Source organism: Urocitellus parryii, chromosome 10 (genome assembly GCF_045843805.1).
Source record: "Urocitellus parryii isolate mUroPar1 chromosome 10, mUroPar1.hap1, whole genome shotgun sequence".
NCBI classification, from domain to species: domain Eukaryota; kingdom Metazoa; phylum Chordata; class Mammalia; order Rodentia; family Sciuridae; genus Urocitellus; species Urocitellus parryii.
The window spans coordinates 106,713,535-106,731,842 of NC_135540.1; the positions used below are offsets into that span (position 1 = coordinate 106,713,535).

The 18,308-nt window shown below is 36.5% G+C and overlaps 1 protein-coding gene across 1 annotated transcript; it reads left to right on the forward strand.

The window, feature by feature from the left end:
• The first annotated feature begins 229 nt into the window (after positions 1-229).
• Sgcb (sarcoglycan beta) lies at positions 230-17,626 on the forward strand. Its single transcript, XM_026385694.2, has 6 exons — positions 230-331; positions 4,248-4,457; positions 8,526-8,711; positions 9,443-9,634; positions 10,087-10,218; positions 13,815-17,626. Exons 1-6 carry the CDS (start codon positions 296-298, stop codon positions 14,016-14,018), a joined length of 960 nt encoding a protein of 319 aa, XP_026241479.1. The 5' UTR covers positions 230-295; the 3' UTR covers positions 14,019-17,626.
• The last annotated feature ends 682 nt before the right edge of the window (positions 17,627-18,308 follow it).

Here is an 18,308-nt window from a genome sequence, read left to right on the forward strand (position 1 = left end):
GGAGAGGCGAGTTCTGTATTTGGGTGGCTCCCTTTCGGGGAGAATCTAGGGGCGGCTGGGGGTTGCCTGGGGTCCCAGTTAGACCCTTTCCTGACTCAGCGCGGGAAAACTCGCCGCAGCCGCAGCTCAACATCCCGGGAACGAAGCTCCGGGGCGCGGCGGGGCGGGGAGGGGTGGGGCGGGGGTGTGAGCGGCGCCCGCCTCCAGTGCGCAGGCGCGGGCGCGGCGGGCGAGGCCGGGCCGGGAGCGCGGAGGCGGCGGCGGCGGCGGCAGCGGCAGCGGAGAGCGCGGGAAGATGGCGGCAGCGGCTACAGCGGCGGGGGCCGAGCAGGTCTGTGAACCCCGCTGCGGCTGGGGCTAGAGGAGCGAGCGAGGCGGGATCCTGCCGGTAGGCCACCGGAAGGGTGGCCGGCGGGGCGCGAGGGCCAGCGGGGAGTGGACTCCGCGGGGCGGGGCGGGAGGAGCTGTCCGCCACCGGGATGCTGGCAAAGGCGAGGCGCGACCCCGAGCAGGAGCTCCCTCGCCGGGAAGGGGGAGCCTGCCGCGGCCCTCGGCCTAGCTTGGCTTGGCTATCCATCGTCGGCGGTGAGAAGGGGACACTGTCCTCAGGGATCGGGAGGCCACCGTGCCAGTCTGGAGCCTACTCCGGGACGTGCCCCGCTTGGCAGCCAGCAAAGATGCGGATAAAAATAACCTCAGTCCCTGCCGAGAGGCTCCCCAGACACCAGCCAAGAAATGGTCAGCTGTTGCCTAGTGTCAGATTGTGGCCACATCTTGTTTCTGCCAACCCTGATATGCAGACGTGCCAGATTTCCCCTCCCACTTTGGTTTTTGGAGATTTAGTCGCCAGTATAAAACCGTTCCTGTCCAGTGGGTTTAAAATCACTTTTAGGAATGCATTATCAAGTATTTCCTGATCTGCATTGTAGATTTGTAACTTAGACTAGTTTCAGAGCCTATATTCATGCATACATATACATGCATATATGTGTACCTACATGTATATATGGATGGTTGCTAGAGCCATAATTTTCAGTCACTTCTTAATTCTTGTTTCCCTTTAAAATAACTTTTTAGTTTATCCTAAGAAAGTGTCATTCTTCAACATCGTTGCAAAAATAAATGAACCAAGTTGCAAACATTCTTTTTGACCTTTGGAAAGTTTTTCGAAGGTGATTAACTTTTTAGGGACCTATTAGTTATATGTCTGGAAGTCTCATTCTAAGGGACTGAAAAAAATAGGAAAATGTGAAGTCTTCCTTCAAGGAGATTAAAGTCAAACTGCCAAATAAATGAAGAAAAATCAGCTTAAAACTCTAGTCAAGCTGCTAGTTTAGTGATAGTTAATGTAAAGGAATGAGTGAAATGTAAAGAAGTTTGGGACTGTTGAGATTAAAGCTGTTCCTTGGCTCTCATGACTTTCCTCCTGATTAAACAGCTTCTGTTTTAGATTATTCTTTTGCCATCTGTCATACCCTCTGATTCTCTTGAGATTCTTGATGTTCTATTCTTCCTTTACACATAAGCTAGGTATTGTGATCCCTCCTAATCTTCCTTGTGAGCCATCTTAGACCCCTCTGTATCACGCTCACATCCAAGAAATCACTTAGTCCTGATAGTTCTACCTGTTAAATCTTCTCCCCAGTCTTCTTTTCATCTCCAAAGCCATGGTTCAGTCAGGCTCTCTCTTGCACTATTAGAGGAACCTGCTGTTCTATTCAGTTCACCTCTTTTGTCATGATTTTGCTTGATGTAAATCTGAGTTGTATCACTCATAATTTTTAAATCTTCAGTAGTTCACTGTCTTTTGCAAAAATTTCATTCTTGCATTGGTACTTAGTGTCATTTACTGCCTCCTGCCACCACATCCCTTACTTCCTCTTTTGATTCACTACTATACCTATCCTCTCCATTCTCATAAAGTTACCAAAGTTCCTTGACTCAGAGATGACTTGAACTCTAAATCTCAAAGTTGTTCCCTATGCCTAGAATGCCTCTCCCTGCTCTTTTGATGTACTAAATCCTGACCATCCTTCAGAATTCAACTTACTGTAGCCTCCACCCCCTAAGAAGGTTTGCAGTCCTCTTCTGTGCCCTTTTGGTATTGCTTTCACTGCTATGGTATGACACTTACCATGTTGTACTGTAATTGTTAGTGACCTTGTCTGTCTACCCTATTGTCCTATAAGTAAACTCTTTGAAGGATATCTTGTTTACCAGTTTGGAGTAACTGACACCACATGGTAAATAGTCAGTAAATGTGAAATGCATCAAATTGAAGATAATAATGTAGATGAATTTGCAAAGACTGCATTTTGCCCTTTCTCTCTTATCTATGGACCTATATTCATACTCTGCCTGAGACCTTTAAGTTGCCCATCTATTAAGCTATCACAAGCCCCTACTGTTCTGTATAAAATAGAAGAAAGCACTCTCACAATGGCATTTTACTCCTGCAACTACAAAAACAATCTAAATGCATATTCAATTCTAAAATGTTTGCAGGTCATGCCCCTCTTAGGTGTTGCAACCTCATGCAGTACCCAACCTACACAACTATATTTACATCTGTTTTGTTATAAAATCTTTTTTTAGTAGATTATTTTACCTTCTGCAGAGCCTTCCTTATCATTCCTGATCTATGCCAGATCTAGCAATGCTGGGAGAATAAAAGTTTTAGACAAGTAGGGCCAGGCTGAGGAAGTTGTTGGATAGCAGAGTACAGATTCTAGTCTTTGTTCTGTGGAGCCTGAGGTCATCAGTGATTTTCGATCATGATCACGTTTCAGGGAATGAAAAAGGTAAGGCCATCTGGCAAGAAAGAGTGAAAGGGCAACTGGAATATTAATGTGGTAGCAGAGGTAGCAGGCTGATCAAAGGCTCATAAAAAATGGGGAAAAAAGGAAGTATTTGAGTGTTATATCTGACCCACCTACTCCTCCCCCTTTCCCTAGAAACTATAGCTCTTCCTGATTCTCTCCCATTTGAAGCCTGCAGCATGTATTGCTATGCACTTGGTTTGGCACCTGAATATACAGAGTGCTTTATTGCATTGTTAACTATTTCTGGCATAGGACTGTAATACATACAGAATAAGGATGCTGGCCTATATGTCTTGTGTCCCTATGTATGGTATTAATGTTCAAGCATAAAATTCTTAATACATATCTATTCAATAAGTGAGTTTTCTCATAGCTCTAAAAATTATATAAGTTGAGCAGTATCCATTTCTACCATTCCTTTCATGCCTGTGTTAAATAGGATTATTGCCTAATATGTCATTCAACCATAGTCTAGTTTAATGGTTCTCAAGTTTTTTTGATCTTCTATCTTTACTCTCTTAAAAACTACTGAGATCTTAAAGAGCTTTTGTTTATATAGGTTACATTCATTGATATTTACCTGATTAGAAATCAAAACTGGAAAAAATTTGAAAACACAAGAATGTCCAAACATTGCATTTTCTCTAAGAGTAATAATGTTATCACATATGATCATGTACCCATTGTCCATTCAAGACAGGAAAGTGAAAAGGAAATGATATCTTAACATTATTTTGAAAATATACCTGGCATTCCAGACCCTGGAGGGGTTCACTTGACCCCATCGCAGCCAACACACACACACACACACACACACACTTACATATACACACTCAAAGAACTGCCCAGTCTGCTGATCTATTATAATATTAGCTTTAGTCAATGGAGTTTTAAGGAGCAAATTATATCAAGTACCAAATTCTTTTGAAAATATGTATATGAAAAAATTAAACATGTTAATAAAACATTAATAAAAATAAATTATCCACCCTAAGATATGTTTGTCAACTCCAACAAGAAGTGAGGTGTACACCTTATTGACAATAAGACTGTTGAAAGCAAAGAGGGAAAATATGTTATTCAATAGTCACACTGAAGTTTCTGCTATGCAGTGCGTCTAAGTATAGTAATATCCTTATTTGGAGCCTGCAACGCCATGACTTGCAGGGTTGTAGTGGAAAATATATCAGCAACTAGTTTAGCTTTTTTAAAAATATTTTTTAGTTGTCAATGGATCTTTTATTTATTTATTTGTATGCAGTGCTGAGGATTGAACCCAGGGCCTCACACATGCCAAGCAGGTGTTCTACCACTAAGCCACAACTCCAGCCCTAGTTTAGCTTCCTTTAGTTATGAATTTGCCCCTAATAAATGTATCAAAAAAGTGTGTTACAATTGTTCCATTGTGCTGTATTTTGTTTTTAGCAAAGTTCCAATGGTCCTGTAAAGAAGTCCATGCGTGAGAAGGCTGTGGAGAGAAGGAATGTTAATAAAGAACACAATAGTAACTTTAAAGCAGGATATATTCCAATTGATGAAGATCGGCTCCATAAAACAGGATTGAGAGGGAGAAAGGGCAATTTAGCCATCTGTGTGATTATCCTCTTGTTTATTCTGGCTGTCATCAATTTAATTGTAAGTATATGATACAGAATATTCTCTTTTAATCACCAGGGGGAAATTTTCATCTTACTTTATGGTAATATTCTGAACTTAGTTCCTGTCACTTGTTGGGGGGGGTGGCTGTCTTACTTTCTGCTTTTCTATACGTGTTTTATCTCATATAGGCTTTAGTGAACATGTATAAAAAACCTAGTAAGCTGAGGAGGCAACAATAATTGCAGGAAAAGTTGAATGAAAAGACAGGAATCTATTGTTTTAGGAGAGGCAAAGACAATAAAATCATGGCAGAGTTCTCTTTTTAGAAAAAAAGTTTGACAGATTCTTCCCTTTAAAGGACTTAACTTTTAATTAGGATAGAGTCAACTCAATAGAGGAGAACTTTGCCATGATTTTGTTGTCTTTGCCTCTCCTAAAAAATAGATTCCTGTCTTTTCATTCAACATTTTCTGCAATTAGTAATGCCTCTTCAACTGGATTTTAAAATTATAAACCTTTTTAAAAATTATGATTATTATTGTTATTAACACCATATGCAATTTCTTCTTATTTTTTATTTTTATTGGTTAATGGCAGTAAAGATTTGGGTTTTGTAGTCCCAAGTCCCTATTGTCAAGAATGAAAGGATCTGCTGGGTGTGGTGGTGCATGCCTATAATCCCAGAAGCTCAGGAGGCTGAGGCAGGAGGATTGTGAGTTCAGAGACAGCCTCAGCAATTTAGCGAGGTGCTAAGCAATTTAGCAAGACCCTGTGCTCAGTGATTAGGCACCCCTGGGTTCAGTCCCTGGTACCAAAAAGAATGAAAGGATCTGGTAGGTTGATTCATACTATGGTGCTGAGGACCTATAGCCACCTTTTCCAAAGATATTTACTTTTTTAAAGAAAGGGCTTATTAGTCTGAGTTCATGACTCTGATGGTTAATTTTGAAACCTGGAATGCATTTAGGTTGATATTTTTATTTTCAGAGAGTGATTAATGGTATACATAAGACCGCTCATAACATGATCTGCAGCACTTCAAAAGTGAATTTATGTTATTATTACTTCTAATGCTTTCAAGCCAGCCTTTTTATTTTATGTACATTCAAAACATTTGTGTCTAATTATTAACTAAAGTCAGCAAGAGCTAACATTATACATTTTATAGTAGGTACCATAAATAGCTTTACTAGGAGCACATATTCTAAATTTATTTTTATCTTATAACTTTGCATTATTGAAGATTTCTGGTTAAAATGGCAGAACAAAGACATTTCTGTCCTCTTCCAAAAAAAATTTATCCCAAAGTGACAATGTCGAAATATCTTTGAAGAGGGTGAAAGACAACTGAAATCCCAGACCCACAATATATAAAGACAAAAAAGTAGGAGAAGGGATGCCAAACACTTGTCAGTGAGAAGAGATTGGTTGCCTGTTTGTTGGGAGGGGTTGCAGGGTGTGTTAGTGAAGTGCCTTGCTAAACCCTGCAAAGCCTCAGGAGTTGGAAATACAAGTACTTTGAAAAGCATAATCAAGACAGGACCTGAAATAGAACTTGTTTGAAAAAAAATCTATAATAGTCAGATGCCTAGGCCTCCCTCTGTCTCAGCCAGCAGTTAGGCAGCCTCCCCTCTGTACACCATCCCAAACTAGCAGGTGTCTAGACACCTTGGGCCAGACTGGGATCTTTGTGCTTAAGCCTGTTGTAAGAAGGTGGGTTTCCAACCTGAAAGCAGTGCACGGAGGCTGCCTTTCCTGCGCTCCCTTCTCCTCTTCCTCCAGCTCCCTGGCATCAGGCAAGAGGCCAAGGAGCCCTCCATAGGTAACTGAAGCACCTAAACAAAAGATGTGACAATAGTGACTTTTGGCAGGTCCCAGTGAAAAAAACATCGACTCTCACTATCATGAAGCCAATAAGTCACAAGCCCCACCCCACACAGAGAATTTCCTATGATCTTTTTCTCAAAAATCACTGTTAAGTATGAACACTGAGCCAGAGATCAATAGATTTTTGAAGAAAGCTCCAGGAATTGAGAAATGAAAAGGACAAAATACCCAAGTCCTGGGGAAGTATAAACTCAAATTTAGGAAGATAAAGAAAATGCAATGATTGACAGAAAATATTAAGGATATTGAGTCTATGAGACAAGAATCGCATACCATATAAAATGAAGAATAGGAAGAACTCATAAAGATATACACACAGATGGATGAATAGATTTTGGAAAACAAAGGAAAGTAGCTCTTCCAGAATGTTCAACAAAAATGAAGAATCAGTCTGGGAGTTTTCTATTAATAGGAGATTCAGAAGCAAAAACAGAAAAACATTGGAAAGTTATCATAAGAAAAATTTCTAGAAGAGATTAAAAGCTAAGCTACCATTCTAGCTCTGGAATAATGCATCAAGGAAAAAAATGAAATCCAGGCTCTTACTATGAAATGTTAAAAAAAATCATAAATAAAGACCTTAAAATCTTCCTAAAATTTTTCCAGGAAAAAAAATGACTCACTCTTATATAAACAGTAAGTCAGAGTGTCATTGGACCTCTCAAAAACAGAAGAGAGCTAGGCATGGTGGTGCACCCTGTAATCCCAGTGACTCAAGAAGGTGGATGAGGCAGGAGGATTGCAAATTCAAGACCAGCCTGGGCAATTTATCAAGACCCTGTCTCAAAATAAAAAAGGATGGGAATGTAGCTCAGTGGTAGAGTGTTCCAGTACCAACAAAAATATTTTTTAAAACTAGCAATGGAAACTGGAAGGCAATAAAGCAATAGCTTTCAAAGTTCAGAAAGAACATCGTTTAAAATCTAAAAATGCATACCTAGCCAGAGTGTCAGTCAAATGCAACATTCTTGCCATGCACATTATTCAGAAAATTTTGCTTCTACTCTGTTTCTGAGAAAACCACTAGCACTAAAGAAAGTTGGAGATAAGGAAACTGGGTATCTTTCTTGCACAGGAGAAAGACAAAAGGAAATTCTTGCATGAAAGAAAACGAAAAGTACAGGGTTATAGCTGTGCAAGAGGCCAGAGATTGGAGCAGGAAATCCAGACTAGAGCAGGAAAACAGGGGTTCTAGAAGGATTTTCTGAGAGAGAAAAATGAATATATTATCTGAGGAGTTTAGACAGAACATTCTGTTGAGGGCCACAGCCCAGTCATGGTGTTTTTTGCCAGAACGGAATGGTAGAGAGATGACAGATGACAATGGTTGAGAGGTGACAGGTGACGCCAGCAAGCCATTGAGATGACGATGGTTATGTGTCCCCCTAGGCCTGCTACTTTGGAGTTCTCATTCCTGGGGAGTTCGTGTTGGTTGGGGAGGTGCCAGAGGAGGGATTTCCAGAGGAGGGATTTCCGGTTGGTGTGTGGTGTGTCAGGGAGAAGGCCGCCTGCGTGGCGTTGGCGGGAGTTGGGAAATAAAGTTTGTTCCTGCTTGAGTGGCTCGTGATTTGTGCCCAGCCAGACTATGGCAATATTCATGGAGAGATTTGGAATGTTGGAGAATAGAAATGTTGAAAGGTTTGAGATAGTTATATTTTCAAAGAAGCTAAGCAAATTAAAGAAGTATTATACAAAGTACAAGAAAAGAACTGCCATCATAATATCATATTTGCTTTAGCAATGAACAGTGTTTACATGGTCATAATACTGAAAATAGATTCATCTGAAACTTGAGGTTGGAATTGGCAGAGAAAAGAGGTAGAAATAAGCTAGACTTCTCATCTGCTAAAATAAGAAATTATTAGATAAAACCTAAAATTGATAAATGTAGAATAATAGTATACATATATATTATTTCAAATGTTATTTAAAAACAAGGAGATAAAGCCCACAGCTAAAATTGTTGAAAGTGATGAGCCTGTGGAATGAGACCTGGAAAGGTAGAAGAAATTATAAACCTTTCCTTGGTCTTCTGCATGTAATGCCATGATAAGAATAAAATTGGTTTTGTTTATAAGTGGAAAATCAATATATTCATCTTACTGATTAAATATTTTAGTAACTCTTTTTAATATTTTGGCAATGATTTTTTTTCTTTTCATTTTCCAAGTGTGTCAAGTGTATGCCTGTTAACAATGGGCTTGTGCTTTTTTTCAGATAACCCTTGTTATTTGGGCTGTGATTCGCATTGGACCAAATGGCTGTGACAGCATGGAGTTTCATGAAAGTGGTCTGCTTCGATTTAAGCAAGTATCTGACATGGGAGTTATACATCCTCTTTATAAGAGCACAGTTGGAGGAAGGCGAAATGAAAATTTGGTCATCACTGGCAACAACCAACCTGTAAGTTACGACATTAATTGAAATGCGGTGTGAATGAGAATGTGGGATTAGAGAACAAGTCTTTGTAAAAAACCTAGAGTTGATTATAGGAAAGAAGTATTTTCTTTTAGAGAAAATTAATATATTCATTTAATATTTGCAAATGTATTCAATATTTGTAAATATTTAGTACTCAATAGGGTTGGTTTTATAATCTATTAAGGTTATATGCTTTCTTAATATTCTAGATTTTGTTCAATGGTAGCATTGATAGATATAATTAGTGTAAGAATGGGTAGATTACTAATCTCCACATGAAGCCATTAAGAAAGCTCCTTCCTGGGTTAGAATATCCCATATTTTCTGATAATCTGAAAGAGAGTGTGCCTCTCTGCTCAGTAGCAGGCCATTCCAAGTGGTTGCTCTAACATAGGCTTTTAACTGAGTGAAACCTCAAGAAGGTATTCTCACTTTCATCCCAGCCACCTTAGGCCTTGAGCCATGTTCCCTATGTTCCTCTCTTTATTTATGCAGAGCCAAATAAGCAAATAAACATTTAAGTTTTCATTTTAAAGAATTCTTCTCCCAAGGAAGTAGAGACAGAACACATGCATTTAAAAGCATTTGAAGTTAGTCTATTATTATAGTTAGTTAAATAGTGTTTCATAGTATTTTTTTAGAATAATGTTCTTCATGAATTTTGGTTATAATATTCTTTGAAAATATATTCACAATAGAGTGTTTTTCTGAAGATTGTTTTTCAGCAAGGGACAACAAAGCTCAGTGTAGAAAAGAACAAAACTTCTATTACAAGTGACATTGGAATGCAGTTTTTTGACCCGAGGACTCAACATATCTTATTCAGCACAGACTATGAAACCCATGAGTTTCATTTGCCAAGTGGAGTGAAAAGTCTGAATGTTCAAAAAGCATCTACTGAAAGGGTATGATTTATTTTCTTCACTTTACTAATGGGAGACAATTATTGCCTAAAGTTATAAAGTGGGAGGAGAGTTTCACTTCTTTTGTTTAAATATTTATTTTTTAGTTTTAGGTGGACACAATATCTTTATTTTATTTTTATGTCATGCTGAGAATCAAACCCAGTGTCTCATGCATGCTAGGCCAGCGCGGTACCACTTGAGCCACATCCCCAGACCCTAGTTTCACTTCTTTACAGTGGTATGAAAGAATGTATTCCAGAACATTGGAAAGGATTAGTTCTAGATCTTTCATTATCTAGTTTATGTGAGCAATATCAAGTCCTCTCTTTATTATCAGTTTCCAGATGTAAAAAATTTCCTATCCTCTCTCATGTTTGAAATTCCCATTTATCTGTGATAATTAGTCTCACATTATTTAGAAAAGCTTATCAGTATTTTTTTTTAATTTTTAGATTACCAGCAATGCTACCAGTGATTTAAATATAAAAGTTGATGGAAAGGCTATTGTGCGTGGAAATGAAGGAGTGTTCATTATGGGAAAAACCATTGAATTTCACATGGGTGGTAATATGGAGTTAAAGGCTGTGAGTATTTTCTTAAGAATTTTAAGAGAGTTATTAGGTTCTTGGATACATAAATCCATGTGTAGAATAGTATACAGTTACTAAAAATAGTGATGTATTTTTTTATCATGAAAATATTTTCAAAATGGATTGTGAAGTAAAAGAAAGTTACAAAACAATTTATGAAATATTTCATTTTTATTTTTTAGGACATATCTGTTTATAAAAACTTACAATAATATGTCAAAATATCAATAATATTTAGTTATGGGTAACAGGAAAACAGACAATTTAATTTTATGTTTATTTCTGTTAGTTTGTATTTTCTGAATTTTGTTGGTATTAGTTTAAAAGGCAAAAAAGAAAAACCCAAACTGGAAGATCAAAGTATACATGCCCTAAAGTTGTTGTTTAAAGAATCTTCATGTCCTTTCCTGTTTTTTATCCAGTGTCATGATAAAAACAATTATCAAATGTATCAAGTGTATTTTATTTAAACATCTATTATTAATTATATAGGGAGAAGATTTTTGCCTTATTGCAGCTGCTGAAAATTAAATTTCTTTGTGTTTCACAGATTTTATATGAACTTTAGCAGATATCGTACTTCATATAAGGGAGCCATAAGTTCAAAAACTTTTACCAGCTCATAATTTTGGTCAAATGCCTTTGGGCACTTCTATATACTACTTAATTAAAACTAATAAATTTATCTTACCAAGCATTGCATGATAAAAGTGACTTCAAGCCTAAAGACTTATTTACTCCCCCCCTTTTTAAAAAGTGAATTGCACATTTTTTAGGAATAATGAACTTTAGAAAATGAGGTAGTTGTTTCACTTTCATAAACAAATTTTTTCCCTAAAGCTCATAATTTCATTTCTAAATAATAAAGATAAGCAGAAAGTGTAATTCTTGCCAGAAACACCCTAACAATATTGAGTAGTTTTACTTGCATTATGCTAAGAAGCCCTTCCTCTAAGAGAGCGATATTGAGCACCAGCCACAGCTGGGCTGTTGTTTTGTGCTTAAGAAAGCTGAAGAGAAAAGCAAGAGGTGTGAACCATTTGTAGAGACCATACACAAATTGTTTAAATGTTGAAATACTTGAAAATATGTATACATACCAGTTTCTTCGCAGCCAAAAAAAAAAAAAGAAAGATAACTAGCTTTATAATTCAGTTAATATCAATGGTTAGTTTTAAAGAATATAAGCTATACTCATAAGAATTTTATCAAACTACCTTTTCAAATCCCCTTTTTCCTCACTTTCTCCCCCCCTCTCTCTCCCCCTCCACTCTCCCCCCCACCTCTCATTTTAATTTTTCTTTTTTGTGGTACTGGGAATCAAACCCAGAGTCTCACACACATGCTAAGTAAGCATTCTCCACTGAGCTACATTCCCAGCCCTTATTTTTCATTTTTAATTAACATGTTGTGTACATATTTATGAGGTACAATGTGATGTTTTGGTAGATAAATACAATGTGTAATGATCAAAATAGAGTAATTAGCATATCCATCACCTCAAACATTTATTGTTTCTTTGTGGTAAGAATATTCAAAATCCTCTCTTCTAGCTATTTTTAAGTATACAACATATTGTTAACTGTATTCACCCTACTATGTAATAGAACTCTAGAATTTATTGAAAATGCCTAAGTAATTTAAAGAAAGTAAAATTAATGACCACAAGATGGCAGCATTGGAACAAAATTTGAAAACTAATCACTTAAGAATTATATTTATTCAATATGTAGCTTGAGCATTCCTATTCCAAAAATTTGGATTAGGAATACTTGACCAGTAAAATATTCCAAAATCCAAAACACTGTGAAATGTGAAACACTTCTGTTCCAAGCATTTCAGATAAGGGATATTCAGCCTGTAACACCACTACATAGTGCATTAGCCATTTCTATTGCTTTTTAACCATCTTCCTGTCATCTCATCTTGTAAATACCCTCTGCGAGATGATTTAGAACTCCTGCCTTAGCCTTTCTTCTGAACTAACATTCATATACACAAATGCCTACTTACTTTCTCTACTTCCATGTCTAATAGCACCTGAAATCTAACAAGTCTAAAATCTTGATATCCTACTTCCTCACCAGTCCTACATTTCTTTCAGTGTTCTGTCCTGTAAAATGATAACCCATCAGCAAAGCCTTCTGGCTTTACTTTCAGAAGATGTACAGAGGCTGGCTGCTTCTCATCACCTCCATCATCACCACTATGGTATGAACTGCCATCATTTTCCTGCCTGAATTGTTGGAACAGCCTCCTAACTGGTCCTTTTGTGACTTTCTTCACATCTGTAGTTATTTTTCTGCCTTTCAACCAGAATGATTTTCTGGTTGAAAATCAGTCACATCACTTCCCCATTCGGAATCCTCTATATGGCTTCCGTCTAATTTCACATAAAATCTAGAATTCATTCCTTTGACTTTCACATCTGGTTCCTGATTATGTCTCCTCAGCCTCTGTGCTCCATTCATAGTGGCCACCTTATTGTCCCTAGAACACCAGGCACATCTTTACCTTTGCATGTACCGTTTTCTCAGCTTGGAATTCCCTTCCCCAGTTACCTCCCTGACTTAACTTTCTCACTTCTTCCAGTTTCTGTTGGAATGTGACCTTATCAGGGAGGCCTTTCCTGACTCTTTTATAAAATAGGATCCCCACCTGCTCACTCTCTCTACTTACCCTGCTTTATGTTTCCCCAGAATTTATCCCATCTGCTCCCCTATATGTCTTACCTCTTCATTTGTTTATTGTTTGCTCCCCTCCCTGAAATGGCAGCCTTCTGAGAACTTTTTTACTTCTGTGTCACTAGCACCTAGGATAGTGCCTGGTACATAGTGGGCACTTAATAATTATTTATTGAACGAATGAAAGAAAGAATGAAGAAAGGAAAGAAGTGAGATACGCTTAGTGTTTCCTCTTAAAACTGGGGTTTTAAGAGCCTATGTTATAAAAGTGTTTCTGGAGCAATGGCCTTAAAGAGGAAAAATCTCCAGACAGTTTTGAGTATCTGGTTTTCTAAATTATATGGTTTTAATCTAGTTAATTCAATCTTCATTAATTAAAATTAATTGCCTGTAAGAGAAAATGCCTTCTTCTTCTCATCTTCACAAACTTATCAGTCAGTAACTTTGTTAATATTCTCTTAGGAATTAACAAGTGAAAATGAGACATAATCAACATTAATTTTATTATACACTTAGGAGTTTTGTTGTAACTTTAACTAACAATTGAAAGTTATACTGCAATCTGTATAAGGGGTAAAAATGGGAGTTCATAACCCACTTGAATCACAGTGTGAAATATGATATATCAAGAACTATGTAATGTTTTGAACAACCAATAAAAAATTTAAAAAAAAGAAAGTTATATGGCAGGTTTATTGACATTCAGTCCAACTGAATAAACTAAGAAGTCACTAGTTGAATCTTGATGGTTGTTTTGGGTTTTGATGTTGCCATTATTGTTTTAGTCGTGATTTTACTCTCTAACTGCCTTCTTTTCGTGTTAATATTCTGGCAAGTTTTGTTTAATAACTTTGTTCTATACTCATATGTGGAAGTAAATAAATTGTATTATTATCCTTTTTGTAGGAAAACAGCATCATCCTAAATGGAACTGTGATGGTCAGCACAAGTCGATTACCCAGTTCCTCCAGTGGGGACCAGCTGGGTGGGGGCGACTGGGTGCGCTACAAGCTCTGCATGTGTGCTGATGGGACTCTCTTCAAAGTACAAGTAACTGGACAGAACATGGGCTGCCAAATCTCAGACAACCCTTGCGGGAACACACATTAGAAGAGCCCAGAGGTCATCAGTATGTTTATATCTTGACTTGACTTGACCTTCCCCGCCCCCCCCCCCGCCCAAGTATGCATGCAAATCATGTTTTTACAGAGTTTGTGATAATTTGTAATTATTTTAACTGAAGAGCACTACTGTATCTATTATGTAGTCTCCATATTTAAAATATTCTTGAGAGTCTAAATTCTAATACATTTTATTAAGTTGCACTGATTTTTCAAGTGACAGTCCCCTAAAATCATTATAAGAAGTTAATAAAATCAAAATTAATCTTTAAAAAAGTGTTTTTTAAAAATTCTACTATCCTTGACTAAAGGATAAAGGGCTGACGCAACTGTTTAGATTCACTGTAATAAGTTTCTAATGGGAATAGACCCATTAGAGATGTTTAAAAGGCATACCATCGATGTTTCATGTTCTATTTTTTGGTTTCTAAAAGAAAAGAGGTGGATTTTTAGTGTATTAACCTTGAGCCATATTCTCACATGCCAGTAAAGTCATTAAAGAACTTGATGTTTGTGAGAGAATAAACTGTGGTTCCTTAGCCTTTCACTAAGAAGAAAACACTCGGTGATAGAATGTTTATTTGCTATAATGATAATTATTGAGAGTTCACAGTGTGGTAGAAAGCAGACACATGCTCAGTTTTAACTTTTAAGTAATGATAGCTTTTAAGTCATTTGTTGAGTGTCTCAGATTTCCCAGGCATTGCATATTTAATATCTCTAGTTCTCACTGAGGCTCTCTGAATAGGTGTTATTATCCCAGTTTTACCCATTAGGAACTGAGGATCAGACAAATTAATAAACTTGCCTAAGATGATATAGTAAATAGCAGAGTTGGGATTGGAATGCAGGTGTGATTCAAACCTAGATGTAATTGATTCCAAATATCATGCTCTTTTTACTATCTGCACTGAATTCTCAATTATTTAAAACTCTAGAAAGATGAAGGACTAAATGAAACTTCCCTAAGGTAATAAAATCAAACAAAACAGTTAGACTACTCTATTTAAAAGAAATAAATCTCGTATCAGATAAAAAAAATCACTGTCAGATTTTAACTATCTTAAGCCAATTCCAAAATATTATTCTATATAGAGGTGTAATTGGCCTACCTGTGACTTACCAGTTTTCCAAATAAAGGTCATTGGCACACTGGATTACCTGAATAGGTTCCAGAGGTACAGGGACATTCTCACCCTTAGCCCTCAGGGCAGCTCAGTGCAGTGGGAGACAGTAGGCCTAGCCAAGTCCTGCTGGTTTTACGACAGCATACCACACTAATGTCACCCTTTTTAATGTGTCAGGATACGGAACTAAAAGCAGGAGATAATACACAAAATTTTTGAGTGTAAGAACTTATCTTCTAATATCACTATCTCATTATAATTATACCCTCAAACCAGTTGATTTTTAACATATTCTGTATTTCATATGAAAGGAACTCTCTGGTAATTTTAAGACACACACAGGATCAGGGACAGGGAACCCAAAGTAGATTGCCATAGAATAGGCAGTAGGTACATATCATAGGTTCTATTTGCAATGAAATATAACCATGTTCTGTCATGGTCACTTTGTGTAGATAAGAAAATCAATGCAAAAAATTGTATTCAATATAGTCATGGTTCTCTTTTACAGAAAAACTATATACCTTAAAGATTATGAAGTCAATAAATTCTACTGAAATAGGATTGATTTACTACATAATACTGAGAGCAGTTTTTAAGTGAAAAAAAAGTGAGAGATTTCTGACCTCTGAGTATTATTAGTTAAAGTGATATTTGAAACCTTTTAGATATCTTTTAATGTCTGAATGATTCTCAGAAAATAATCATTGAAATTTTCATTTAGATGTTCAGTATATTTTTAAATTGTACATTCATTACTTGTCTATTTAGATTTGTTTTGAAAGTTTCTTTAAATATTTTTACTAAAACCACAGAACACTATATTACAAAGTATTATTTATTGAATCTAATTCATGATATAGTCTATTTTTACTTCTCTTTGAGAAATACTTGTGTTTTTGATACATTTCCATTAAGTGCTTTTGACATGAGAAGATATTTTGGTGTTTTTATAAAATTGACTGTTATCAGGTATAGCATTTTAGGATACTCTGTAGGTAGTCTTTGCTTTTCCACTGAAATGTAGACCTGGAAAATTTATTGGGAAGAAGAACAAGAACAAACCACCCATTTTACCTGTGACCTATTTTGATTCACAGTAAAATTTCAGCAACTCAATAGCACCCCCAGATGGTGTTTTTCTATAAAGGGATAAATTTACCTCTTCCTGATTCCATTAAGCACTGACAGGGCAAGCAGCAGCTTTGGGAGAGGTGAATGATAGAGGACCCTAAGAAGGATGTAGATACATGCTTGTTTGAATAATGACAGTATTCTAGAGGTGGATGACCATGACATGGGGAATAAAAATAAATACATGTATGATTTCTTAGAGACTGTCTAATGGGCAGATAGGAAAAATGCAAAACAACACAAAGCAGGGACTGCCTATATATAGTCTGCAATATTTTAAAATACACTAATTTGTATTTTTTGGCATTGTGAAAAAATGAATAAATTTTGTGTGATAGTTTTGATGATGAAAGATAGAAATTCTATCTAGTTTTGAATGAGTGTTTTTTAAGGAAGTAAAATGTTTTGGTGCTAAACTTGACAGCAAAGAGACCATTGAAATGCTGACAGTTTTACTCATCTGAAGTGTTAAGAGGGGCAAAGATTAGAAATCATGCCATACAAAAAAAAAATTAAGTAGATAAAAATTTGTTTCAGATTGCTAACTTGCATTTCAGTTCATTCAATTTGTAATGACTATTAATGACTTCTGTTTACAATAAAAATTCTGTAAACTATTGGCTGTTAGTTTTTTAGTGTTTATATGTTCATGGATTTCCACTTGATCATGCAGACATTATAAATTTAAATATGTTTTGAGAATGGAATTTCATCTGTATTTATGTAATATCTCTGGATATCAGATTTAGAAAGTTGCAGTGTGGATAGTCCTACCCCATTTGCATTGCAGAAGGCATCTCTCCAGCATCCAGGGAATTAACTGTGCACACTGTTACCCTGGCAAGCGGCCAATGCTGGAGATGAAAGGGTGAAGGCTTGCCACTTAGCTAGCATGATGGCAGGAGGGGAGGAGCCTCCAAGGCTCAGTTCTGAAATCCCCACCTGGCTAATTCAGCTATAGACCAACTTGAAAACTACCTAAGGCTCTTAAGGTATGTCTCAGAAGCAGCGTATCATATTTTTCCACATCTTCTCATCACCAAAATAGTCTTAGTTTTTTTTTCTTTCTCTTTTTCCAACTTGTTTTTATCTAAGAATGAATTCTTCATTTCGTTTCTACTTTTTTTCCTCTACTACCTTCTTCCTCCTCTTTCTCTCTGACTTACACACCCATGCCCAGTATTTCTAACTGCTTCTTCAAACTTCAGCTTGAATATGTCTATTTAAAGATTTACATTTTATCTTATTGTTTTCAGTTTCCTCACAAACTTTTTCTGGAGTTCTTAGTGCTAAACAGCACTAAGAATTTATGTATACCCAGTCTATATAAATTTCTATGTAATAAAAATAATGTTTCTTTACAAATAAATAACTTTCACTGTAAGATAATAGGATTATTCTTATGTGTTTTGAACTTAAATCCATTAACGTATCAATGTCTTCAATTTAAAAAGAAGCAAGGCAATAGAAATATTTAAGTTAAAAACTTTTTAAGAAAAAGTATTTTTCAACTACATCTTTCTCTTCAGTACTACAAAGTGATGTGCTTCTTTAAATGATTTTGTTGTTGTTGCTAATGTTATAGTATTAGCTGCATATACAGTTATAATGATTACAGCTTGAATGTAGAAGGAAATATTTTTTGACTGAACAAATTAATTCAGTTTCTGTGCATAAGGGACACACTATAAATCACTCCTCCTGCTATAGGGCAGCTTTGCAGTTCATGGTCATGTGTATGAATTTAGATGTCATCCAGAATTTGAGAGAACTGACCCTGTGTGAAAAAAAGTTTAAAACTTAACACTGTAAATTTAATTTAGTCCACACATTAATTCATGCAAACAAAGCATAGCCCAGAGAGAGACTACAGACTATTAAAAATATAAAATGGAAATGTGTGTGTGTGTTTAAAAATATAAAACATGGAAATGTGTATGGGTGTGTGTGTGTGTGTGTGTGTGTGTGTGTGTGTGTGTGTGAAAACACTAAAAATGCAGGATAGTATTCATTCAATA

Excerpts from the sequence above, each read along its gene's own strand:
- Sgcb (XM_026385694.2), top strand. The coding sequence starts at position 296 with ATGGCGGCAGCGGCTACAGCGGCGGGGGCCGAGCAG. Across the intron at positions 332-4,247 it reads CAGCGGCGGGGGCCGAGCAG|CAAAGTTCCAATGGTCCTGT; the intron begins GTCTGTGAACCC and ends TTTTGTTTTTAG. Across the intron at positions 8,712-9,442 it reads TCACTGGCAACAACCAACCT|ATTGTTTTTCAGCAAGGGAC; the intron begins GTAAGTTACGAC and ends GTTTTTCTGAAG.